This window comes from Labrus bergylta, chromosome 2 (genome assembly GCF_963930695.1).
Source record: "Labrus bergylta chromosome 2, fLabBer1.1, whole genome shotgun sequence".
Taxonomy (NCBI): domain Eukaryota; kingdom Metazoa; phylum Chordata; class Actinopteri; order Labriformes; family Labridae; genus Labrus; species Labrus bergylta.
In genome coordinates, this window is record NC_089196.1 from 22,818,076 (window position 1) to 22,844,439 (window position 26,364).

The window sequence follows — 26,364 nt, forward strand, 5'->3', positions numbered from 1 at the left end:
AGTTCTTGCGCCTGATGTTTGCAAATATTACCTCTGCTTACAGGTCTGTTTTTGGGCCTGCCTCAAATTCTTAAAATGAAAATATTTAGATCTTTGGATATAAATGAATTATTTAAGTTAACAACTTGGTTTCAATTTCAGCAAAAAATAAAACCGCCTTTTCTTTTTTTTTTTTTTTGCAACATTTTTATGAAGTGAGAGAAGCCTATTGGCCTTACTGGATCTGAGTAGCAGCTCTGCTCCAAGGATGGGAATCACATCACATTTACAAAAAGCCAGACTGATGGATGCATACCAAAGTCGTAATCCATTTTTAAAAGTCAAGTTTCTTTGTGACCGAACTTTGACCCATATTTTAACTTTTAATCAGCCATGATGGCATTTCCAAAATTTGAGATGTTGCACAATAGTTCATCTCGAGTTACATGTACAAAAGATAAAGGTTAGGAGGCCAAAATGTATGAAAACAGAATTAGCCTGTGATGACCTAATGGAACAGTTATAGCTTACAACCTTTTCGTTTTGAAGAATCTGTTGGAAAAGAGATCAATTAAAGGTAATGTTTATATCATTTTGGGGAACAGCAGTCACGCACACACCTGCAGGAATATGATTTGACATTACAAGTCAGCTGGTAGCCAGTCAGCCGATGAATAAACAGCTGAATTTAGGATATGAATGAAGCAGCTGCGAGTGAACATTAGGGTGCTGTCTTAACTGACACAATAACTCAATTGAAATAATAAAAGGCTAAATGAGTTTAAGGGTTAACAAACATTCAGTTCTTCTTGTCGTACACAGTAAACATTGTGTTGGAAAAACAATACGATGACAACTAAAGATATGCGGTCCACTTTTTGTTCAGATACACTTTAACCAAATTTCACAGCTCACATTTGCTGACAAAACATCCTTATTTTAGTGTGTCGCCGTTTACCCACTGATCAACACCAGGCTTGTCACAGTCCCTGTTCGGTCCCCCACAGTTTGCATGTGAATACATGAGGCAAATGCAATGAAGGGACACATTTAAAAAAAAAAAAAAAAAAAAAAAAAAAAAGGAACAAGTCGCAGCTGTCGACAGCATCTTTAATTAATCCACATCACAAAGGTCCTACTGTACTGTTCATAATACTGTGGCACTTAGAGTCAGCATGCTCGCAGATACTGAAGAGTCAAAATAAAGCCCTAACGCAGCATAAGAACACACGTTTAACAGTCCTGGTGTTTCTTCACAGTACTATACAGACTTACTTTTTTCCCCAATATGACCACTTCAACATAATCTGTCATCTCCTTTATACAAAATAAAAATAAAATATTGATAATACATTACAATTTTGTGTAGAACTGCTACATAACAAGAAGTTTAACAGAGATTTGTAACACAAATATTCAGTTCTGGTCCTATTTCATCACCCAGTGCAGCACAGATGAGAACAATACAACGTAGGATATAGAACTATTAACTATACATATATACATACACACTGTTTCCATGTGTGTGTATCAGGTGTAGGTATCTACAGTGCCTTTACCTTGGGCGCATATTATACATAGTCATAAAACTGTAGTGCAAGCTAATTCCACATCACATATCTGGTGACAAACATGCTTTTTCATTTCTATTTTTTTGTGTTGCTGCGGTTTTATTTTGTGCTGCTCTTTCTTTCTTTAATTTATTCAGTTGTACACACTCTTAAAGAAACAGCAGGTTGGTGTGTGTGGGGGTGTGTGTGTGAGAGTGTGTCTTACTGTTGAGGTCAGTGTATTACCATAAGCTTGTTTTTTCCTTATTGATTTTTTTTTTTAATCTGAGAATGAAAACACAAGGAGCTCCTTTGTGTCTTCCTGTTGGTTGGACACACAACAACACATCATGTGGATATTTGGGAATTTACACTGGAAGCTCTTTGTCTGTCTGCAACAGTCATTTTTATCCCAAAAGCAACATTCAGCTAAAAGAGTGCAGCAGTCCGAATAGAATAAAATGTCTTGTTTCTGTATCTTTACAGTGGCTACATTATGTGCAGGGATGTCAGTGTGGAGTGTGAGGTGTGGTGTGTGGGGTGCAGTGTTCACGTGTGTTCATTTGAGCCAATGGGGAAAAAAACCTGAGAGCATCTTCATTGGTTATATCACGTTCTCAAACAGCTGCATGGAATTCATGATGTTCTCGTCCTGGGGAAATCAAGATAAAGAAAAACATTTGTCAGCAGAAGTGACCAAAAATATCGGGTTAAGCTTTTAAAATGTCCGTGCCTTTTAAATCAAATTGAAAATGTGACAAACTCAATGAACATTTTTGAATATGAATCAGCTAATATGCCCTGTTGTTTATTTACTGGTATGTGGTTTTCTGTTTTCTCTGTATTCATTTCTATCGCTATGTTTACTTTTTTTTGAGTATTTTTTGAGCCTTGTCACTCTATCAATATTCTTATTCTCTGATTAATAATGTTGTTGGTTTCCACATTTAAAAATACAAATACACATTTTGTAGTTTGTATTTCATTTAATATTCTTCTCTCATTTTTCTCTATTTATCAACTTGGCACTGTCAAAAGTCCTGTAAATTGACAAAATTGTGAATATAATGCATGCTTACAAATCCACACTTTAGTGGGCACACACTTTCAAAATTCTGCATTATTCTCACTGAAACTTTCGTATTTTAAGAGTAACTTAACCCAAGATTTTCAGCTGAAAAAAAGTGGCCTGGCCGTTTATTTACTCTTAAAGTTTTGTCAGTTCTCCTTAAAGAGTAACTAAATCCATGATCTCTACCGCTTGGCCCGTTTGGGGCTGCACAGAGAGTAGGTTAATCCTTTTTAAAAGTATTTGTCTTTCATGAGGAATGTTAGAACAGCTGCAAGTTGCACTGTTTCCCAATGTTTGAGTGTCAGGTAAACCTCAAACGCAATGCTTAATCATCATGTGTTAACCCGGATGTGAGTCAGAGCACCAAAGGTGTTTGCAGAACAACCAGGCACAACATGAGTGAGCTCATATTGTTTATTTTCTCATATTCGAATGAAGTCATAGAAAACATAGTGGCTGAACAACTACAACAGAAGCCCCAAAGTCAAGACAGTGATTTTCCCCCAACACATGTTGACCCCACATGAAGACTTCCACTGTGGCCCATAAATGTCTGTGTAAACATGTTTTTTGTTTTTCAGCTAACGTCTGGCAGAAACATGTGCCCGTTAAAGTTATGAATTACACCAGGTTCTTCTCAAAGGTCAGACTTACTTATCTGATCTTAAAGTAGAAAATAACAGCTGAAGATTTTTCAACCAGCTCCGCCTTGTACTGGATAGTGTCACGTTTGCTCTGGGAACGGGAGGTTTGGTTTTACTCAACTGTGAAGCGCAGAGGAATGCTCAGAGTTTTAAATTGTTTTGAAATTCAGTCTGTATCTCAATACAGATATCTGGGATTTGTGATTGATGATTCTCTCTCTTTTAAGCCTCACATTCAACAATTGGTAAAAAAAACAAAAACAAAACTCAAGTTAAAATTAGGATTTTATATTAGAAATAAGTCTTGCTTTTCATTTAAGGCCAAAAAAACACTTGTTGCTGCCACTTTTATGTCGGTGCTAGACATTGGCGATGCTCTTTACATAGCACTGAGGTTTACCACCAATCTAAAAGCCTTTATATTGGTGGTTTATAAGGGTATTCTCGCTCTGCTTCCATCCTACCTACAGAGCTACATACTTCAAAAAAGTAATGGAAGTTATCATCTTCGCTCGCAGGATTTACACCTTCTAACCATCCCTGAAGCCCGTACTGAATTAGGAAAAAGGGCGTTCAAGTATGCTGCTCCCTCTTCTTGGAATCGGTTGCAAGATACTTTAAATCTTCGGGAGCTGGTTTCCTTGAATGTTATTAAAGGTCGTCTTAATGATCTAGAGGCAGAAATATCTGACTGTAGATGTTTTAGCTAACTCGTATTGCCCTTTTTTGATCGCTTTGTTGCTGATGACTTATGAAAGATTCTGATGAATGGTACTTTTTGTGATTCCTGTATTTATGTTTATTGTTGTTAAGTGTTTTATATCCGAAACCCTGCAACTGTGCTGTGTCTGTCTTGGCCAGGACGCTCTTGTAAAAGAGATTTTTAATCCCAATGAGACTTTTTCCTGGTTAAATAAAGGTTAAATCCCATTAATCACATTGTGCTTGAGCTTGACAAGTACCATATCAATAAATTATAAATATTTATTATGATTATTACAGCATCTCCTCCAATAATGGAAAAGTCAAAAGTAGCAGGAGTATGTTTTACAACCTCACCAAAGCTTGTTCTGTTGTGTTGTCCTGACATTATCTAACCTGTGTGTGTCTGTAATGATTGAATGAACATAAAGTGTTATAAATGAAATTAGTTTAATGTTTGAAAATCACTGGTTGGATAGTGTTTGTGCGATCATGCCATTAAGAGGAATAGTATGAAATGAAGAAGGAGATGCATTTACGTCTAAATGTTATTAAGAGACAAAAAAGTAATGTTAAGAAGTAGAGTTCGGGTCTGGACGTGATCGGGAGGATGAACGGAACGTGTGTGTTACCATATTTGACAATGAGAGTCAGAGCCTGATTAAACTCTGGCACCATGTTGTCACTGACTCTGAACCCTGACCCGTTGTTCTTTATTAGTGTTGCGCAGGCACTAAGATTAGATTTGATGCAGTCTGTAGGTGGGATACAGGTTAAAAAAGTCACCTTCTGACAGGTCTCAATGAACTCTTCAATGGTCACCACGCCGTCTCTGTTTTTATCCATTTTCTATAAGAGCATAAACCAAGCATATAGAAACAACAAATTACTGAGATCATTTAAAAGTGGTGTGTTATGTTGTTAGCAAGTTAAAGATGTGTAGTGCAGTGTGTTTTTAAACATAAAGTATGCATTAACAACCTGGAAGAACTTGTCGACATGTTCATAGGGGGCTTCGTCTCGCACACACGGGTACGTGTAACTCCCCATCATGTCGTAGATGGACTTCATGATGGCCAGCATCTCCTGAAGACAAGAAAGACAAGTGGATTAACTTCGGCACTCGGCCTGCAGCCTTGTGCATACGATTACAACAAAGCAGCTATTCTGTATCATGGAACGCCTCTCGTCCAGCCCGATTACTCACTCGATACTAAATGAGTCTTGGAAAAGGAGAATTGAGAAATAGAAAAAAGACATGTGCCTGTATTGAGTTAACTTATCTATGACAAACCTCTTTGGTGATGTAGCCGTCCCTATTAATGTCGTAGAGGTTAAAGGCCCAGTTGAGCTTCTCAGTGACTGAACCTCTGAGCAACACTGACAGGCCGATGACAAAGTCCTCAAAGCGGATCGACCCGTTTCTGTCGATGTCGAATGCGTTGAACAGGAAGTGAGCGTAGGTGGTTGCATCTGTAGACAAAAAGAGTCAGAACCAGAGTAGAAAATGATTAGAGTGGGAAGGTTGTATTCAAACTACAAAACAAAAAAAAGGTTGATTAGGGGTTACTGTTGTCTTCTGGAGTCAGACGTGTAAGAAAATAATTCTTTCTGATCAAGTAGCATAAGTTACTTTACTCAAGCTCAATTTGAGGTGTATGTTCTTAACTTTGGTATTTAATATTAAATGATCGGCCTCAACAGCTTTAAAAACCAGTAAAGGTTTAAATACGGGGGGGAAAAAAACGCTACATTTTGACGCATTCGTACTAACATCTAGAAAAACAAATTCACGAGTGTAAATATGAATATAACACAAAATACTATAGGGAGGATTTGTAGATTTTGCTTTATTTAAAATTTTGCTGAAAATGCTTCCATACTTAACTTCAGTTGTATTTTAAAGCACACCCTTACTTGAAATAGATTCTTTTTAAATTCACATTCAGTATGAAGAATTCTGCATAATAAAAGTATCTGGTATCATCCACCACTGTCCTGATTTAACTTAGTTTGTCCTTTCACTATTTTGATGTATCTATTTTATTTACAGTGAAATTGGCAAGATAAGGGCGAAAACTAAAATAAATGAGAGACCTGTAGAAATTAAGAACCCTTGTGCTCCACAATATTACCCTCTTAAATAAAATAAAAACAGAACAAAACACCACTTTTCCCAGGTTACAATTTTCATACAGCCCTGAAAAAGAAAGGACAAGAAAGGAGAAATCCTTCCAACGTCTAACCTCCTTGGGGGAAGAACTGAGAATAGATGGTCTTGAACGTCTCCTCATCCACCATTCCACTGGGACACTCCTGCTCCAGAGAGGAAGAAAAGGCATACATTCAGAAGAATTCAGGTCTAATTCAAGTAAAATAATATTGTTAAAGCACTGAGGAGCGTCTCAACAACCACACTTACATTTTTGAAGCCCCGATACAGAGACTGGAGCTCCTTCCTGGTGAACTTGGTCTGAGCCTGCAGCTGGTCCAGCCCCTCCGGCTGGTGACGCACAGTCGACAGCTCCAAATCGCTGTCGCTGCTGTCTGTGGGAGAAAGAGAGAGACAGAAATGGAAGGATGGATAGACAGACAGGAAGATAGAGAGAGCAGAGATAGAAAAGAGAGAGGGACGAAGAGGAGGAAAAAGAAGGAGGATGGGGGCAGACATTGAGTGTGTGGATGCAGGTAAACGTTAAGGGAGGGAGGCGTTTATCAGGAGCAGGTGGGAAGAACAAGCAATTTTAGAGAAAAAAAAAATCAGGCCAAATCAGGGACAAAAACAGAAGAGAAGGTACTTTCTTTATGGCGGAAATGTCACCGAACATGTTTTGTTTTTATCTGTTAGCCTTCTAATTATTAAAAACCATTGTGGAAAATATTAAATTTGAGGAAATCAATCTTTTTACTTACAAATCAAAAACTTAACTGTTGCAGTACACAGTAATTGGTTACAAGTTCACTCACGATAAGAGAAAGCACTGCACAACTGGGTAAAAGGAAACATTAAAAGTGGGACGTTTTTCTTTAAGATAGTATCATATCCATACTCACCATCTTTAGAGAGAGAGAAAAGAGCAAGAGGAGGAGAGAGGGAGTTGATACGAAGATGAAGTGAAAGAGAGTAAATGGAGAAAGTGAAAGTGATAGGAAGAGGAAGAAAAAACAAAGAAAAATAGTCAGTGAGAAGTCTAAGTAGGATAAAGCACTGAGCGGTACAGAGGAAAAATACTCAACTTATATCTGATCAAACATCCAGCAGAGCAGTGAAATATAATATGCTGTGAAACATAAAGATTAAAAGCCAGCGGAGGGACTTTCTTTAGGGTTCAGTAAACACTGAGACAGTTTAGTGACTTCCTGCACAAAGTGAGCTCGAATCAGCAGATGATGTCTGACCTTCTTCAACACATGAACAATCCCATTTATTAAAAAAAGAAGGCTGTATTTATCCTTTCAAAAATAAATTAGCATCAAATGTAATAAGTCATGATCAAACTTTCAGTATATATGATTCATTCTTGACCACGATTCTTCATTGAAAGATCTCTTATCAAGTTGTTTTAACAGCTTTCAATCACATCAGGTTTCAGGCCTCGAGAAAAATCTGGAAAGTGGACAGTGAGTAAACTTTCTAAAGATCTGTCTCTTCGATGATTTTTCGGTGTATGAAAGCTCAAGTGAAATGTTTAAGTAGTTTATTTGTCTCAACATGTATTAACTCAATGCCTCGTATGTCATATCAAAGTTATGATCATGTGAGCTTCAATTGAAAAAATTACAAAAAGGCCTTTGAGTAAAAAACTCAGGTTTACTTGATTTGTATAATTTGAATAAAGAAATGGACACCTCACATTAGCGTTCAGTCGTTAACTCTAACAGCATTGTCCAATCAAGAGCAAAGAAACCATATAAACAGGAAGTCAGTCTCTTGTAGCCTAACAAGCAAATTATTTAAGAAACTAAATAATTTGACGAAGTAAAACTTGTATCTTTTGTCAATTATGGCAGTACTTCTTTTCTTTCGTACCAATTATCAGTGCTTGACATGAAGGGATACATGTTTTTGAGTTTCAATTTAGAAAGAGTAAAAGGAAAGTTATGCTAACCTAGCTAACTGATGCATGTAGCTAATGTTGCATGATTTGAGATTTAAAAAAATATATTTAAATCATTATTGAACTGTATCGAGTTTAAGGTCATGTATGTTGACCACATGTTACGTCTTTTACACCTCATTCTAAACAGACTATTCCATTCTTTAATATTTATAATATTAATTAAAAAAAAAAAATATATATATATATCTATATATAGGCTATATATTTAGTTTATGGTAAGATATGTCAACCACAGATTACTTATTTTACACTAAACAGGCATGGTATTAGTAAGCTAACATTAGCCTTGTCAGCTAGTCAACACAACACTGACACCAAGCAGATGCTGCGGGTGAATATAAGCAAGAATAAAAACTACAATAAATAACAGTAAAGAGCACATGGTCCAGTTTGAAGTCAGGCTTGTGTAAGAAATCCTGGTGTTATGACAACAAATAGCAAAATGTGTATTTATGCATGGTTAACTAAAGAGTAGACTCATGTCATTTCTCATTCATCACACACTGTTAAATATCACCAGCCTCATAATTTTAAGTCAGTATTATTTTACAAGCAGCCAATGAGATGATTCCGCCTTTTAGATAAAAGGTCTTGAGATTTAACCCTTATGTTTGTCTTTGAAGAACCTTTACATCCGCTTCTACAACTCTCCAGACCTGCTTCAAAAATGATTTAGTATAGGAACAAAAACTTAGCTATAGCCTCTTTACTACATGTCAGCCCCCTCATCTTCCTCATCCTCACCCCTCTTATTGTCACCTCACCTGTCTCAGTGATGTCAATCAGACCCAGCAGGTGCATCAGTTTGAGGAACATGATCACCAGGCAGACGATCCCAACTGTCTGAAGTCCCTCCGTCTCCCACCTCACACTCACCTTCCCCTCTTCTTCTACCTTTTCCTCCAGGATGAGTTTGTTTATTTTCCCCTTTCTACATCGTGAAATAAATTATCTGTACACCTTTCTTACCATCCATCTGTCTCCTTTAGACTCACTCTCTATCCTTCTCTATCCCTTCCTGTCTCAGAAATAGTGTCACTCACCCGTCACTCATTTTCTGTTTCTTCATTTAGCCCTTCCCTTCTGCCTTTTTTTAATTGACTGTCTTTCCCCTCCCTCCTCTCTCTCCCTCTATCCTTTTCTCTCTCACTCTCTTTCAGGGTTTTCTTCACAACTATAAGCAAGGTCTGATGGCCCAACGCAGATTATTGCAAAACATAAAAGGAAAAGTACCTTACAGTCAGGGGATAGAGAAAATAACCGTCCCCCCAAAAAACTGGATCATCACATTCAAACAGCTCTGTGTTTTGATCACATTTATCTAAAGAAAAACTACACAAATTCTGGATGTGAGGATTATGTTTCAGAAAATCCTCCACTCACCGAATTACTGAATTTGTCATCATATATTTCAATAATATAATTAACCTTGAAGGACATTTTTTTTCATCATAAAAGACAGTAAATAAAACAGGGCACAGGATATCAAAGATATAAAACAAACAAACTTTTTGTTTTTGTAAATGTGCCATATATTTAACAAGTTTCCTTTAAGTAGTGAGAGGGGATGGTGACAGAGGTCAACAGGTGTCCTGAATCTCATTTTCCCACTAAGCTCTGTGATCCACTTTCTAATTGCGCTCTTTCTCTCCTGGGGTCCGTAGCACAGATTTAATACTGTGTCACACACTCATAATCTTGTAATAAAGTGAAACAGTGAACACACACTCCCTCTAGTGGACATCAAAGAAACATCAGGAGCAGGGACAGGAGATATTGTTCTTAATTTAATGCAAACAAACAACTTAATCCAAAACATAACTTATCACTTACTTATTTCTCCCTGAAGAATCTTTTTTAATATCTAAATCCCATCAAGATAAAATAATGTGCCCAACTTATATTGAAATAACTATTTATTTTTAGTTAAAATGTCAATTATTTTACATGAGTAGTAGTAATATTAACAGACAAACACAGAGAAAGATAGATTTTACTTTTAAAAATCAGTCTTGTTTTTTTTTTTTGTGGATTGGTGTTAAATGTGAAACAGTGACCCACATTTTGCACTGAAATATGCAAAGGAGGCGACAGTACTATTAACTGACGTACTCTCAGAATGGAAAGAGCTCCACCAATAAGCTGCTGGAGGCGTGAGAAACGTCTTCAAATCACTCCCTGCTGCCACTAAAGCTCATTACCGAGAGCACATATGACAGAAGGAGACCTATCAACTCACTGTTTCTTTTATTTGAATTTCGATGAATGGACACTACGAGGGGTCTGACACTGATGTTTAAAGTAAATCAAAAGAAAACAATTCAATGTGTGGAAGGGACAAAATCAAGATCTTTAAAAATCCCTTTCTGTGTGATACTTTCCTGTTGAATATCTGGTTATCAGAGTAAAATGTATGTTCATAATACAAAACTACTTCTCGGATTCAAAACAAATGACCCTGTGACATCCTGTAAGGTTATCAATCATTGTTCAAGGCTTTTTCAAGTTATTTTCTTAAAAAGTAAGGGATGGAGTAATGTTTCTATCAATCTATGTAAAAAAAAAATCTTTATAAACTTGGTAGTCTGATAAATGATCTATCTGACAAACATTGGATTAAGTAAAAGAGTGAACAAATAATCTCCTCATTTGTTCCCCATCTCTTTAAAGTATTTATAAATACATCCTTGACAATGTGGAGTACAAAATACCAAACACTGGTGCCAGAGTACCTCAGAATAGGGCTCGTATATCTCTACAGACAAGGCTACTTCTGGGATCAGATGTCGGACAAAAATAGGACCGAGCTGGACTGAACCCAAAATCCACATCAGATCAGAGGAACACTGGAACAACAATCAAAGGTCAGCGGGTTCATTAACCTGGACTTTACCTACATGGGAAAACACAAGTTCCCTACACACTCACCCACGCAGATAGAGGAAGATGTTCACTGAGTTTGTGAGGCAACATTAAAACTTATTTTTATGAATGCTGATAATATAAATAATGCATCAAAAAACATATCAGACATTATTTGTGCTGAGTGATAAAGGTTGTCTCATGTACTGATGATGCTCAATGTGGAAAATGTGTGAACACTTACAATATAACCTCCAGACGTGGAGGTGTTGTGGAAGATCTCGTCTAATGATCTCGTCTCATTTAAAACATAACAAGCAAATGTGTGTATATATTCTTTTCTTGATGCAAGACGTCTCCTATTGTAAAGATAATCTCAGTGTTTATGCACTGGAGGTCACACATTTTCTAATTTACACTTGTATGTGTAATTGTATGTCCAGAGCTAAAAAAACTTTACAAGACTAATAGATTATTTTTACTGTCTTCAGTTGCCTCCTGGTGTTTTATGTTTCAATATTATTGTAATGATCTGCTTGGAAAATAAAGTAAAGTTTCATTGTAATTGAATGGAAAATATATATATTTTTAAATTAGAAGTTGGTTGACAGACAATTAATCACACCAACCAAAATGTTCTGCTTTCCCTTCTCTTATCATTTGAGTTAAATTTATAGTTTAAGGTTTGGGGATGTTCGGAAGACAATCGTAGGCAACCAAAAGGCCAAACCTCTGGCTGTAGAGAACAGATCATTTATGTATTTAGCTCAGTGTGCCTTTTTATTTTTAGGTAGAACGTAATGATTTCAAGTTGATGAACTTGTAAATCCAGAAAAGTACATTGACCTGATGACAAAATTGATGAGGAGGTACAAAGATAGATGAGCAAACTATATGTGCGCACTATTAAAATCGTGTTCCTAGAATTGTATCTTGACGTATTAAATCATACACATCGCATCACATTGATGTGTTTCATTCATACAGAACCATACCTTTCTGTATCATTTAATATGGTATAATTTCAGGGCGCTGGTGGCACAGTGGTTAGTGCGTCAGCCCCATGTGTGGAGGCTATGGTCCTCCAAGCGGGCGGCCCAGGTTCAAATCCAACCTGTGGCTCCTTTCCCGCATGTCATTCCCCACTCTCTCTCCCTGATTTCCGACTCTATCCACTGTCCTATCTCTCCATTAAAGGCACAAAATGCCCAAAAATAAATCTTAAAAATGTTCATATCATTGCGTATTGTATTGTACGCTAAATATCTGCTGCCAGGGAGTTAACGAGAAGATGATTGAGCAAATTAGTCCCAGTGGGAGGTGCTGAAGTCATAAAATGGCAGGAATCAGTATGAAGTCACATTAGGAACATTTTTGAGGCTATTGAGGGATGGCCAGTGTCCTTCAGGGTCCTGGAGGAGTTCTCCAGTCTCTGTTTTTAGGTGGCCTCAGAGAAGGCTTGTTCGATAGCGCATGTATAATTAATGTGAAGTAATGCTAGACCGGGGTGTGGGCGCTGCCACAGTGGGCAGGAGGAGGAGGAGGAGGAGGAGGGGGGGGGGGGGGGAGGAGAAGTGGGGAAGAAGATGTGTGTCTTATTGGAGGAACTGAAGATTGGAGAAAATGAGATGAGTGATAAATTATGAAACAATATTACTGCTGTTTTTGTTGAATGTATTACTTTTGATGCTGAGCCATATGAGAAGCACTAATGTGTCGACTGGAGCCTTCCTGCTGTAATTGTCTTGGCACGCTGATGGGCAGGGCACTCTCACTGGCTGGACTCCAGCCCAAAAACTCTGATCAAAGGCTGCAGCATCGTTCAGAGAGATCTGATGGCTCTTTTACAGTCCCACATGTACACAGTGTAGTGGCCGAGTAAGGTTTTACCGAAAATCTCTTAGTGGGCAAATTAAAACATCCCATTAACCTTTCCTCACTGTGACGCCAACACCCCCACAAAGATTTAATGATTGTCAGGAACTGATATTATATTTCCAAATATAAATAAGAAATACAAAATAGTAATATACAGTACTATAGCATTTATATACTGTTGCTTATTTTTGTGTTTTTTTTAATTTACTTTCAAATGGAGGGAGAGAGAGAGATGGGTAAAGAGGGGACAGAGTAAGGAGGGATGAAGAGTCAAAGAAAAAACACTATGTGCTTCTGTTGGCAGAATGGCAAACAAAACATTAAAGCTAACTTCCCATTTCTGTTTTCCTTCATTGAACTTATATTGTTTATTTTATTGCTCACTTTGTTCTTTTTTTGTAAGGCAATCTTTGACTTATTATCAGGAGAGTGTAATATACAAAAATATTACTTAGGTCAAGAAGTGGAAGAAATGTGGAAATAATGAATCAAAGTACTCAAATCTTTCATCAAATTACAAGTACTCCAATATTTAAATACATGATCCTGGTTGTATATCGTGGTGTCAAGATGCAGAGGGCAAAATGAAAACAGAAAATTATACATAGGTAATATTCACCACCAGCTAAACCCTCATGTATTTTACAACTGCTGGAGAACTGGAGATCAATAAATATAAGCACTATTCATGGAAAACCATCCAAGGGGTTTCTTGGATTGTTTCAGTTGAGATAACTAGTTTATTATTTTAAATGATCAAATTCATTTTAATCAGCAACCAGCGGAATATAAATAGCAGTGGTGTTGGTTAATTATTTCTCCTCGTCATTTTTGCAAAGCGGTGGATGATGGTTGCGTAAGACTTTTGTCAGCTGTGTTTACAAGAAGAGGCTCGACCAAGACATGATATGTCTAAGCAACAACTCTGGCTTGAGTTCCCAGGCTTTTAACGTCAACAAAATCCAAAATGTCAACTTTTCATGAGCTGAGAAAAACAGCCCTGTCGTTTAAATGTCTCGCCTGTTCAGCTAATATCTAATGAGGTACACTTGTAGGAATTTTTCTTAGTTTATCTTCAAATTTTGAGCTATAACAATATTTGGTCAAGAAATGTGTACAAATGTGTATCACTGGAGTTAAGGAGATAATCCGTTTAACCTCAAATACTTTGCCTGAACCCTCTATCCCTCCTTTTGTAGGATTTTGAAGCGGCGCATGAACATTAAATATTTGGTTCATAACCTATTATGACATTAAACACATATATAATCAATTTGAATTATTGATATATTTGTCGAGAGAATCTACCTGTGTGGTGTGTAAACAGATAATTAATTTACAAAGCTCAGCCATCGCACAATAAAATCTATAATTCATTGATAAATACTATGTTTTATTGAACTCCTAAAATTATCCTTTTATCCTCCATCACATTGTGTCACAAATGTATACAGCGATACAGGGAGGTTTATGTAAAGTATAACTCACTGTCTCAGCGCTAAGCTCCAAGTGTCTGCATTAGAGGGGCCTCAGTGGGGCCCTTACCTTCAAATGAGGACATGGGCTCCAAGATACCAAACTGCTTCAGAACTGCCATGAACAGGATGATGACCACGCCGATGGCAAACAGCTCCATGCCCTGGATCCCCATGACTCTATAGGACAGGAGAGCCCACTATGGGCCAAGCCTGCACAAGACGGTCTTGTCCCAGGGAGACACAGAAAAGAGGCCCGGGCTATCCCCAGGAAAGCTGGGCCAGGAGAGTCAAGTCAACAAGTGTTTGATACAGAGGTGATCAGGGATCAGTCAGGTTGATAAGTGTCTTCATGGGTTTGTGTTCGGCATGAGACCAGGGCCAAGGAGCTGGACGACGGCTGCTCTAATGTCAACACGGATGCTGACGTGGAGAATAGTTTGAAGGCGACATATATGGAAAACCTCCCTCTCTAAACCCACGAGGGAAAACTGGGGTTGTGTCACCGGCCATTTATTACAGAGCATTAAAAAGAGACGTTTACAGTCACTTTTCTCCTGCTCCCGCACTCAGGAGCTCAGGCTGATAAAGACACAAGTTGTTGCTCACCCTCTTAATCCAAACAGCTATTATCAGTCCTCACGTCATAGTTTACACTCAGGGATCACATTTTGGTTTTAGAGGAATACGTCCTTTGGGGAAAGCAAAGAATGTGGTGCAGCCTCTGTGTCCATTTTCAGGATTTTGCACCCATTAGGCTTGAGAAAGTCGAGGCCAGCACAGCGGACTTGTTGAGAAACAGAACATTAGATAAAAAATATCTATGACCTCTCATCTTCCATGCTATACAGGAGTAAGCGTACATTAGCAGGTATCATTAAATAACCCCATTATATGAGCTGACTGCTGGCAGAGTCTGACAACTCAGCTCAGCATCAAAACATACTTTTTCTGCAAGCTGAGGACTATTTGACTTTAGTTTGCGTTACATCTACTCACAATAGAATAAAAAAAAAAAATGTAAAACAGATTGCCATTGGAGCAAAGCAGAAATGTCCAAAATGTTTTTTAAAGATGACTTATGTGTTGTTAATCACCACCCGTCCATCTTTTCTTCCGCTGTTTGTTTTTCTCTCAGATGAGATTGTATTCCTTAGGTCCACAAAAACCCCCATTCAGCAAATAAATCATTTATTTGCAAAAAATAAGTTAAACAAAGGTTTCGCGTTGTTGTCCGATCCGATTCAGTCCACTTCACTGTTTGTCCAAATCCAGCTCCAGATATGGAAGAGTTCGGCTCTGTGGAGAAGGCACTCAGCAGCAGTGTCCAGAGAGGGAAGTCCTGAGAAAGTGAGAGGAGCTGTGGGGAATGAAACCTCCTCCCCCTGGTGTCTACCTCCTCCACACATACTTTCCCATCACTCCCTCGCTCTCTCTCTCTTTAGCTTCCTCAATGTATCTGTTGCTGCATTGACTTTCACCTTTTCCTTGGAGTGCCCTGTCCTCCTCACCCCCATTCTGTCCTTAATGTGGTCCTTTCTCACTCTTCTCTACTCCTCCTTTTTTACTTTGTCTGTCCATCTGATTCGCCTTTGCTCCTCCCAATCCTCCTCCCTCCATCCCCTCAGTAGTTCTGTAACTTTGGCTAACCACAGACTTTCTCTCCCCCTCTTCTCAATTCCACTCTGTCACTCTCCTGTCACTATCAGTTAATATCAATTAAAAGCTGCTATTTATAAATTAAAAAGGCCATGTACAGATTATGAGACACCAGTTCTCCCGCTCCTCCTTGGCGAAAGAATAAACTATGTGTCTTATTGCAGAACTTTTTGGAACTTTTGAAAATTGTTTTGGGAATCTTTGAATCAATGTTGCACATGAATCATTTCGGGTCACTTTGCGGTTCTTTGGCCAATCAGATCCCAGGGGGTATGTGGTGCACCCTTGGCCACACCTCTAACCACATCTCGTCTTCTGAATGAATAGTTAGGACGTCAATTTACACAAATATGTGTTTGCAAGCAGGTGGGGCACAGGTGGCGCAGTGGTTAGTGCACGCGTCCCATGTATGGAGGCTGTAATCTTTCAAGCAGGCGGCCTGGGTTCAAATCCAGCCTGTGATTTCTGACTCTATCCACTGTCCTATCTCTGTAATAAAGGCACAAAAAGCCCAAAAATAAACCTTCAAAAAATAGTGTTGTGAGCAGGCACATGCTAAAACTGCCTAGCTCATATCAAAAGCAAGGGCAATTGCTTTGTTCTTTAAAAAACGTTGTATTTTTTTTCTCTGCGAACTGCAGAGTGAAGTGTTAAGAGCCGGCTGAACATGAATGTATAATGCCTTCAAAACCTTATTTATTGCAGGAAGTGATGTGCAAATAGATAACATGGAAAAATATTATTAGAGTGGGTGAGCAAGAGTGTGTGTATAAATGTAGTTGTGTTCGAAGTCAAAAGAGAATAACTGATGACTCTGCACTTGCTAATGCATCAAGATAAGAAGAGGATCAAAAGTGTGTGTGTGTACCACGTGCGTGCGTGTACGATGTGTGTGTGTACGATGTGTGTGTGTATGTGTGTGTATGTGTGCTAATGCATTGACTCTGTTGGAGTTAGGAGAAACGGATTGGAGGCTGGAGTGAGAGAGATCAATATCTTTGTGGTGAGGCCGCGGTGATGATGACGCCACCCCTTCCTCTTTCTCTGCATTTTACACCAGAAAAATAAAAATAAACGATAATCAATAATAAATGATTAATAAATGAAATCTATTCTTAGATTGTACTTTTACTTTATCTAGAGAGACTCTCAGGTGTCTATATTTACAGTGGAGGAATCACCCTGAAGGTCATATTTACAATTCAGATAGCACTTTGTTGACGAGAGTGGATCAGGTGACAGGCATTTACACACCAAAACACACACACACACACACACACACACACACACACACAAACACCTTACATCACATCATGTGTAGAAATGTGTGCATAATGGTGCTGTGGATCTGTTCTGTTAGTTTAGGGGTCTATTTATGTTCATTTACGTTGGTACGTTTGCTCTTGTGTATCTTGATGCTATATTGTAGACGTTGTGGGGTTCACTTTATGCGTGTGTGTGTGTGTGTGTGTGTGTGTGTGTGTGTGTGTGTGTGTGTGTGTGTGTGTGTGTGTGTGTGTGTGTGTGTGTGTGTGTGTGTGTGTATGTGTGGTTGTTCCTCTGAGTAGACCATTAGGACACTAACAGGTTTTTAAAAGGAAGGCTTGGCGTTGCCTGCTGACACAACAGCCAGTAAAAAGGAAGAGAGGACTGTTTCCTCTCAGTCAGACATATCATCAGCAAAAAACACCTCAAGCCTTCACCACAAGAGAAGTGATATGACGCTCGGCTATGTGGCGATGCGATACTAAAGTACAACGTAGAAGACAACTATTTGCTTTGTGATGTCAGCTGTAGTACTCTTCAGTGTTTAAACAGTGTTACATATAAAACATACAGTAAGATCATCTATGTTAAAGGGTGAGTGTCTAAACCTGCAACCACTTCTCTGTATTTTTTTTTTAAATTGCTGATCTAAACGCTGACATTTTTAAGTTGAGAAAGACGACTTTTGATCTTTTAAATAAAAATAATGAGTTCAATAATGAAAAAAGTTATTCATTATGAGTAGAAGTCCTCAGAAAAATACTTAAGGAGCAGCTACAGGATGTACCTCAATCTGTATTTAATTATAGGTTTTAGACTGATTCAAACAGAATATTAAAGAAACATCGTATGAGTTCATTTAATGGTCATTTGGAGGATAAGTCTTTTTATTTATTCTCAATTTTTAACATGTTTTGTGATAATTCAACCATGGGAGACAGATATTTTGCACCTCCAATACATGAGTTCATGTTGTCGAAGTTTGTCTTCAAACTTTAAAATTAAATGTTATCCCATACAATGAACTAATAACAAGCTCATATTGGAAAATATTAATAACATAAAAAAATAAAAATAAATGAACAATACAAATTTTGATTTATTGCCCTGACCAGATGCTGAAACCACACAATAAAAAAATACTTCTGCAACTTCTACATGAGCAAGGATTTTACAGATCATATAAAGCGATGCCTAAAGAGTGTGTACTACTAATATTCCCCCAAATGATCTATGAGTACCACAAATGATGCCAAACAAGCGAGTGAAAGTAAAAAAGGTAACAGAGTGAAATAATGATATAGGGTGAAGATGACGAGAAAAGTGTGAATGAAATGGGTTTTTTTTTTTTAGACCATAGCATTGCCTACCTGAGCGATGGTACCTGGCTGCACTGTGGCCACAGTGAGAGAGACAGCTGGGCCGAGAGAGACGCCTCCTGGCCTCCACAGAGAGAGCGGCCATCACAGCTCCCATAATGTAGCTGAACTACTGACAACAGTGAGGCTAAAAATGCTAACAAGCGGCTCTAAAGTACAACAAGAACAGATCTTAACTTAAAATGACAACACTCGACGATCAATGCTAACAAGGTGCCTTCAAATGTTGAGCTGCTTTAAGTATGGACTTAAACTCTGGAAAATCTCAGCTAAGGAAGAAGGAAGGCAAACGAGCAAAAAGGCTGAAAGTCTGAATTCTGCGCACCAACAAAGGCAACTACCTGGCACTGTGGAAAAGGTGACAGGTGAAACTGTTTTTCTCTGTGTGTGTGTGTGTGTTCTTGTGTTCTGTGTGCCCATGTGTGTTTTAGGGCTGCATTTAAAAATCTGTTTGAGTTTGGGACAGCACGTGACATTGTGAAAGAGCGAGATAAAAAAGAAGAAAGGATCAAACAGCACAGCAAAGCTTCTGACCTTCCACATCAAACGCCTCCACTTTTCTTTTTTATTTGGCTGTCTGTCTCGCCCCCTTCCTCTCTTCTGATCGTTCTCCACAGAGAAACATAACTCTTACTCTTAGTGCCTCACTTTTAGAAAGACTTCTTGTCTGGTATGCAAACTCCTCATGCTGCATGTGAAACAGAGTCTAACTACATTGGAAAACATAAGGAATTTGGACTGGTCGTTGGAGAGGTGCAAGTTCACTTCTCGTGTACTGCTGCGCTGGTCTTGAGCAAGACAACAAACCCCCAACATTTCAGGGGCACCCCCTATGTGCAGCCCCCTCACTCTAACAACTCTCCATTAAAGCATGTCCATAAGATCCTGGTTGTGCATGCGTACGACTCGGACCTCTGTGTGTGTGTGAGTAGCATTTCTTTCAATAACAGAACACAAATGTAAATGTTATTTATTTGTCTGTAAAATGTCAAATATAATAAAAATGCAGACCAAGTAACTTCTCTAATTATAAAGTAACATCTTAAATCGCTTTAATAAACTGCTTCAACCAACCTCTTCTTCACCAAACCCAAATATTTAGTTATCTATCTTAAAATACAAAGTAAGCAGAACTACTCACATAATTAAACACAAAATGAAGAACATGCAAAGATGTCATCTGCAGCCCTATGCTACACAGTAATTTCTCCAGCAGCCTTGCATAACTCCTAGGATCACTAGAGGGCGCTAAACAGCAAACAAAACAGCAAACAACACACCACAGGGAGACAAGCTTAGCCCCATTCACAATCAGAGATGAACGAGAACGAAATGAAACCTGAGTGAAACAGATCAAATTTATACGACTATTCTAAGATAAGCTTACTCAGCTGTGAATCAAGAGGTGAATACTATACGCTTTTCAGTGTCATCGGTTTCTGTGTTTCATGTTGAAATGATTGATGAGGAACAACTAATACATGGAGAAAACAACCACGAAGAAATATGATACAAAAGGTTTGCAGCACAAACATGTTCTGGGTAAATCTGTGCCATGTACACATGCACACAGTTGAATTCCTTCATGTATTTCTTAATGTATTCATGAACAGCACAGAGCCAGCTGATCAAACAGGGAGCCTCCAGATAGCTGATATTCCCTCCATTTATTTTATTACTTCCATTATTCTTTGGCTTCAAACTCAAGGGACTGAAGATGAAAACTTTTGTCTTCTTTGTGCTCAAAAAACGTTCGGCTCCACAACACAAGGCCTCTGCACCAAATCTTAATATAAAGCTGGTCATTAGGGAGGAAAGATGGCGGCTTCCTCAGTATTTTCGTATTTTCCCACTCTCTGCCTCATCAACTCCTTGATATGTTCCAATTAAAACCAAACCCAGCCTCACGTCTATGTGAGATAATCCTCTTCTTTTTTCCTTTTTAAACCCACTTCAGCCGGACAGGTTCAAAGCGGTGTGAAACTCAGCTGTGTAATTAAAACAGGTTTCATATTTTAAAGCTGTTTTTTCAACTCTTACTCTGCCCTGAATATTGATTTATTTCTGTACTTTCTCTTTCACTGAAAACCTTACCTGAGGAAGACTAACTGGCTGGAAATAGTGTCTGGAAATAGTGTCCAAAGAACAAAAACAAAGCAAGAGGTAAGCAAGGGTGTGATTATCCTCCGGAGAGAAAATGTATCCTCAAGTTTCCTGTCATCTCTCAGAAGAGGACAAACACTGCACCCTGAGGTGCCCTCACATACCTCAGGTGCATCTGGGACAAAGGAAACAGTGGGGGATAGCAGACAGAGTGGTACTGATGAGACAGGAATAATTGGAATAAAAAGGACACAGAGGGGATGAGAAGTGGGGGACACAGAGTGATGATTCAGAGGTTTGATGATGTTGGTCCCATGAGAGGACACAGGAAGAGGACAGAGGATAGACTTACATCTAATCAATGAAGAATGGAAAGACTCTACACAGGCTAAGAAAAGAAGGACAAACTGGTGAAACAACAACAGTACATTATTAAAGTAGCACATCAATGATGCCCAGAATTCCTTTCATTCAACAAAAACTGGAAGAAAAATGATAAAACACATAAAGACACATTTCTAGAATACAAGCCAAACATAAAGGTCAAAACTATTGTGTTCCTTAAGAAACTCCAAAGTTAAACAAATCTTTATAATAGCATCTAGATGAAAAAATGTAAGAGCAACCAACATGAACCAACTACACCAGTTTCCTACAGGTTTAAACAACAACAACATACAGACAACAATTTGAGTCCTCCACTTGAAGATCAAATAAATGTGTAATAAGATTTATTCAAACGCTGCATCATCCTGAGGCACTTGTTAACAACATCGTCCTGCATCTTTGCATTTTCTTTAAATGACATAAAACCAGTCCCAGTAAATAAAACCTAAATCTGACCTTCATAAGCAGTGAAGCGACCGTCAACCAGTTTCAGAATAAAGTAGAAAATACCTTGGACGATCGTTCCTGTGATGAAGCCAAAGATACAGCGCATCAGCTTTGTGATTTTGTTCTCACACTCTGCTCTGCATGCATTCATCCTCTAAACTTTGACCAGCTGAACCTCCAGCAGCCAACAGTGTCAAAGGAAAACAAAGAGGCCCGGTGGTATTAAAAGTCAAAACATCCCTCAAATGGGGGAAAAAGGGAGAAAAATCTGAACAGGTTTCACAAAAAGAAGAAAGAACGAAGAAAAGAAGAAACGAAGAAAAGGTGAAAAAGTTCTCCCTCTCCTTGACGATGTTTCCTTGTTCTGCTGTTGTCTGATTCCGTTTAAGTATCACTCTAAAGCCCCTTTTCAAACTTCAGTCCCAGTTTGCTTACAGGTGACGTTCCCTCCCTCCTTCTTTCCTCCTCTTCTCTTCTGTCCTTGACGCCTCGGAGGAGGTGAACTGAACAGCATGATGCTGGATCTGTCCTGAAGCTTCATGTGACTGACCCTGACAAACCACGACACACACATCACACGCACACACCCAGCCTGACTCTCCTCCTGTTTCAGCGTTCATGAAGCCACAGCCCTCTCTGAAGTTCACCTCGCTCAGGCAGAAGTCTACAGAGACACACACTGCACAAGTGTTTGACAGCTCAGCATCTAACTTCCTTCCTGCTCTTCTCTCCTTCATATCTAATCCCATTTATATTACACTCTCAATATTAAAGTCTCTCTCATCCCTCCTGTTCTTTGTCTCTCTGTTTCCCCCCTCATGGCTTCATTATGCAACGGATTCTAATGAGTTTGAGATACTTTTAATTCAGAGATTAAACTTTGTGCTCAGAATAAAATATTAGGAGGGTATGGCTGTATGTTTGAAAGCATCAGTAGTTCTGGATTAGAAGAGAAATCATTCACTTCTTCTGAAACAATTAAATCATTGTAATAAATAATTTGTTTTGTTTTTAAAAAAATGAACATGTCATTTCAAATAATAATTTACATTTACTGGTTCTAGCCTCTCAGGTGCAAACACCGGCTCTTTTATCTCTCTCTTTGTGCTTTGGACTGTACGAATATGCAGTAAAACAAGCATGCAAAGCATAACTAAAAGAGTCATTGACATGGGGCGGCTGTGGCTCAGTGGGTAGAGTCGTCCTATCTCAATCAGAAGGTCGAGGGTCCTGCAGCAACATGTCCGATGTGTCCTTGGGAAAGACACTTAACCCCAAGTTGCTCCCGCTGCTTCGTCGGCGGTGTATGAATGCATATGAATGGGATTAGTTACTTCTGATGGGTAACTAATAGCAACCACTGCCATCAGTGTGTGAATGGTTAGGTGTGACATGCGGTGTAAAAGCGCTTTGAGGATTTACATAGCGAAACTTGATCAGCATCAGATAGGACACATGATACTGTTCGGAACTGATCTGCTGTCAATGCATGATTTATTTCTGTGATTTGATCTCATAACAGCACTACTCATCTTCGTCGTGACTGTTACTGTGTGTGTTATGACTCACTGGCTTTTATGTGTCATTATAAAATCATCTCTTTCAACTAATTTGAAACCAAAGAAAGGAGAAAAAAAATACACCTGAGTCTGTCACAAACTGATTGTGTGTTGACGTGCATCAGGGAGAGTCTCAAGTTCTCAAACCCCACATTGTGTTTATGTACATTTGTGGAAATTAAGATTCTTTCATATAGTAGCAGTACCCCCCCCCCCCCCCCCCCCTAAAAAAGCCAACGAATCCTGAACCGGCTGCTACATCTCCATCATGGGTCCAAAGACTGTGTTAGCCAAGCAGTGTTTCCTTATACTGTTAACTTTCAAAATGTAAAAAGTAACATGTATGTCTAGTTGCCACTAAAGTGAAGGGTCAGGAAACAGGATCGTTGCAGACTCCTCACACCCCCGACACAAACTTTTCAAACTCCTCCCCTCTGGTGGGCGTTACAGATCACTGTACGCCAAAACAACTCAACATCAGAACGATTCTTCCCCCAGGCTGTCACTCTGATGAACAGTCACAGAGTGTCACACCTGTAACAGCTGTGAAATAACCGTGAAACAAGACGCACACTGCGAATGTACATATTGTTTAAACGAATCAATCTGTGCACACTGCTTTAATGTAAGTACTCTAAAAAAACTCTCTTCCCTTATGTTAATTAACCCATCTTTTACATAATCACATGTTCTATTGTCATGTTTATTTCAGTACAGTACTGCACTATTGTCTCATTTACAATGTTACAATTCACTTAGCAGACGCTTTTATCCAAAGCGACGTACATCAGAGAGTAAGTACAACACTAATCCATTCATACACCGCCACTGGAGCAGTGGGAGCAATTCAGGGTTAAGTGTCTTGCCCGAGGACACATCGGACATGTTGCTCAGCTGGGGATTGAACCCTCAACCTTCCGATTGAGCCACAGCCGCCCATTTAGTCTTGTACTTATTAGTCATCCATTATTTTATATTAATTGTTGATATTTCATGTTACACTTTTTGTACATAGAGAGCACAGTTCACCAAAGTCAAATTCATTGTGTGTGTAAGCATCCCAGGCCAATAAGTTGATTCTGATTGTGATTCTGAGGTGCCTGGTAGAGGCACTTTTGAAGTTCTGCCAAAGAAGGAAGAGGAGAGGCAAACCTGATACAGATTGTATGCGTGTGATAAAACAGGATAGTGTGATAAACATGGAGGACAGAGCTCACATTGAAGTGATGCGTGAGGCTGAGCTGGCCTCAGACCTGAAAACAAAAAAGGGCCAGTCACACACATCCGCCTCATTTGGTTTAATTAAATCTCTCTGAAGTCTGACTCAGTGGTTGATTCTTAATTCAAGTGACCTTTATACAAACAACAAAACTATTTTTAGATCGAAAAGTAAGTAACAGTTTTTCTTAAAATAGGTTTTTTGAAGGTGAGGAGCACAATGTAGCAGGGAGAAGGTGCCAGAGGAGGTACAGTCATGCAAGAAGAAACAAATTAAGATGACTAAGAGGGAAAAGACAAGGCAGGAAAGGACAGGGAGTCTTAGGAAAGGACACAAGGATGTAATTAAGGCAGAAACAGGAAGGTTTAGACTGGAGTAGTAAGAAAGGAAACAGGTAGTTAGTAATAGCCAGCAAAGAAAATTGGAAAGCGGGTATGAGAGGTAAAGAAGTGGCAAAGGAGTCAAGTAAGGTAGGCAAGACATCAGAAAGGAAAGGAGGAGGCAGAGGAAGGATACAAGTAGGTAGTGAAGGAAAAGAGGAGTTATGGACAGGTTAAGGCAGGGACAAGGGCAGGTGGAAAAATCAGCCAATATTGGAAGAGCAAAAAAACTGCGTCCACTTGAGGCTGGCTGTAAAAGCCACGGAAACCTCATTAGAGCCTAAATTAAAATGCCCATTTTAATAAACATGTTTATTAAAATGCTCATTTCAATCAATATGTTTCCCACCTGCTACAGAATCAGTTTTGGTTTCTATTGATCATTTCAACTTTGTTAAAAACGGTTTAGAGGGAAAGTGTGTGTTTTGGGGGGGTTTATAACTCACCCATTTTGATCATACTAAGAGTTAGCGTAATCAAAGGTGTGGCTGAGTTGACTGACAGGTGGGCACATCGTAGCTGTTTGCCAAGATGTCGTTGCCTGTTTCTAGATCGAAAGTTAGGTGGAGACAGCATTTCCAAAGTTGACGACTGACGTCACTGAGACCGCACCCATGTTTTCTACTACCAATAGTAACAGAATCAAACAAAGGGTTACTGGAACTAGATAATTAGGTGGCTGGAAATACAGGAGAAAATCAGTATACAAAGAAAGAAAGAGCGAGGAGGAGAGGACCACACATAGTTATGGAAAAGAGGGTATGGATAAAAAAAGACACTGGAAAGGAAAATCCCCCCCAAGAAATACCTTAGTAAAATAGGCACACAGATTATAAGAGAAGGGAGGATAAAGTAAAGTAGAGAAGGTGTATGGAAGGAGACAAGGATGTCTTAATATATAGCTAAACTACCGTTTTAATAAGAGAAGATGTTTTGTGACATTAATTAAAATGATAACTTATTAGTAAAAATTGAAGAAAAAACTAAGAGAATTGTCAGAAATAACCCTAACCCTATCCTCAGAGGATTAAACTACAAGCAGACACTAGTATTTTACTAGTTACAGAGTGCTTCATCGCGCTCTGTCCCTGAAGGTTAAAGATTAACTGCAGGATCACAGCTGGACCACTAGGTGGAGCACCAAGACAAAGACCAGGAACAAACCAGGCCGGAAAGTCTGCATGGACAAATACAAGTTCTTTTTAAAGGGAGAATTCTTTCAAATATGCTCAGGGGAGGTAGACAGCAGAGATAGTTAATGATTCTTGAAGGATGAAGATACATTTGATAAATGAGTGTTCAGACTAAATGATCTCTTGGTGCTTGACTCTGAGGTCAATGAACCCATGGGGACCTCAGAAGGCCAGCAGAGGTCTCACTTGTCAATGCAGGAATCAATCCAGAGTCTGTTCTTCACACTTGTGAATTCATAACATCATCAGTTTCACCAAGCCATCACGCACACACTTGACATCTCCTCTCCCGGGCCCCCGCCGTACCTTTGTCCTGTGGCTGAGTGCTGGCGATGATCCATTTCACCAGGCAGCACTTCATCAGAGCTTTTCGGGAGAACCGCGGTTTCTGCCATTTCCCAGAATCCTTCACTCTGCCAGGTGCAGGCTCCACACCGTTGGCATCCCCCAGCAGGCTGCCATCGACCACCTTACCATCCGCCTGCAGGG

General features: G+C 39.0%; 1 protein-coding gene across 3 annotated transcripts in view; it reads right to left on the bottom strand.

Moving 5' to 3' along the window:
* Positions 1-1,072: 1,072 nt before the first annotated feature.
* The window catches only part of kcnip3b (Kv channel interacting protein 3b, calsenilin), a 41,989-nt gene continuing 16,697 nt past the window's right edge, over positions 1,073-26,364 (bottom strand). Inside the window, exons 2-8 of one of the 3 annotated variants that reach the window (XM_065949275.1) lie at positions 26,182-26,356; positions 6,370-6,494; positions 6,194-6,263; positions 5,242-5,420; positions 4,929-5,033; positions 4,734-4,796; positions 1,073-2,181 (exon numbers count right to left, since the gene is read on the bottom strand). In XM_065949275.1, coding sequence (XP_065805347.1) covers positions 2,134-2,181; positions 4,734-4,796; positions 4,929-5,033; positions 5,242-5,420; positions 6,194-6,263; positions 6,370-6,494; positions 26,182-26,356 — 765 coding nt within the window. In that variant the 3' untranslated portion in view covers positions 1,073-2,133. Of the gene's footprint in view, positions 2,182-4,733; positions 4,797-4,928; positions 5,034-5,241; positions 5,421-6,193; positions 6,264-6,369; positions 6,495-14,353; positions 15,810-18,578; positions 18,934-26,181; positions 26,357-26,364 lie in introns of those variants that run through there. The other 2 variants (XM_065949295.1, XM_020647486.3) reach the window with 2 other exon arrangements.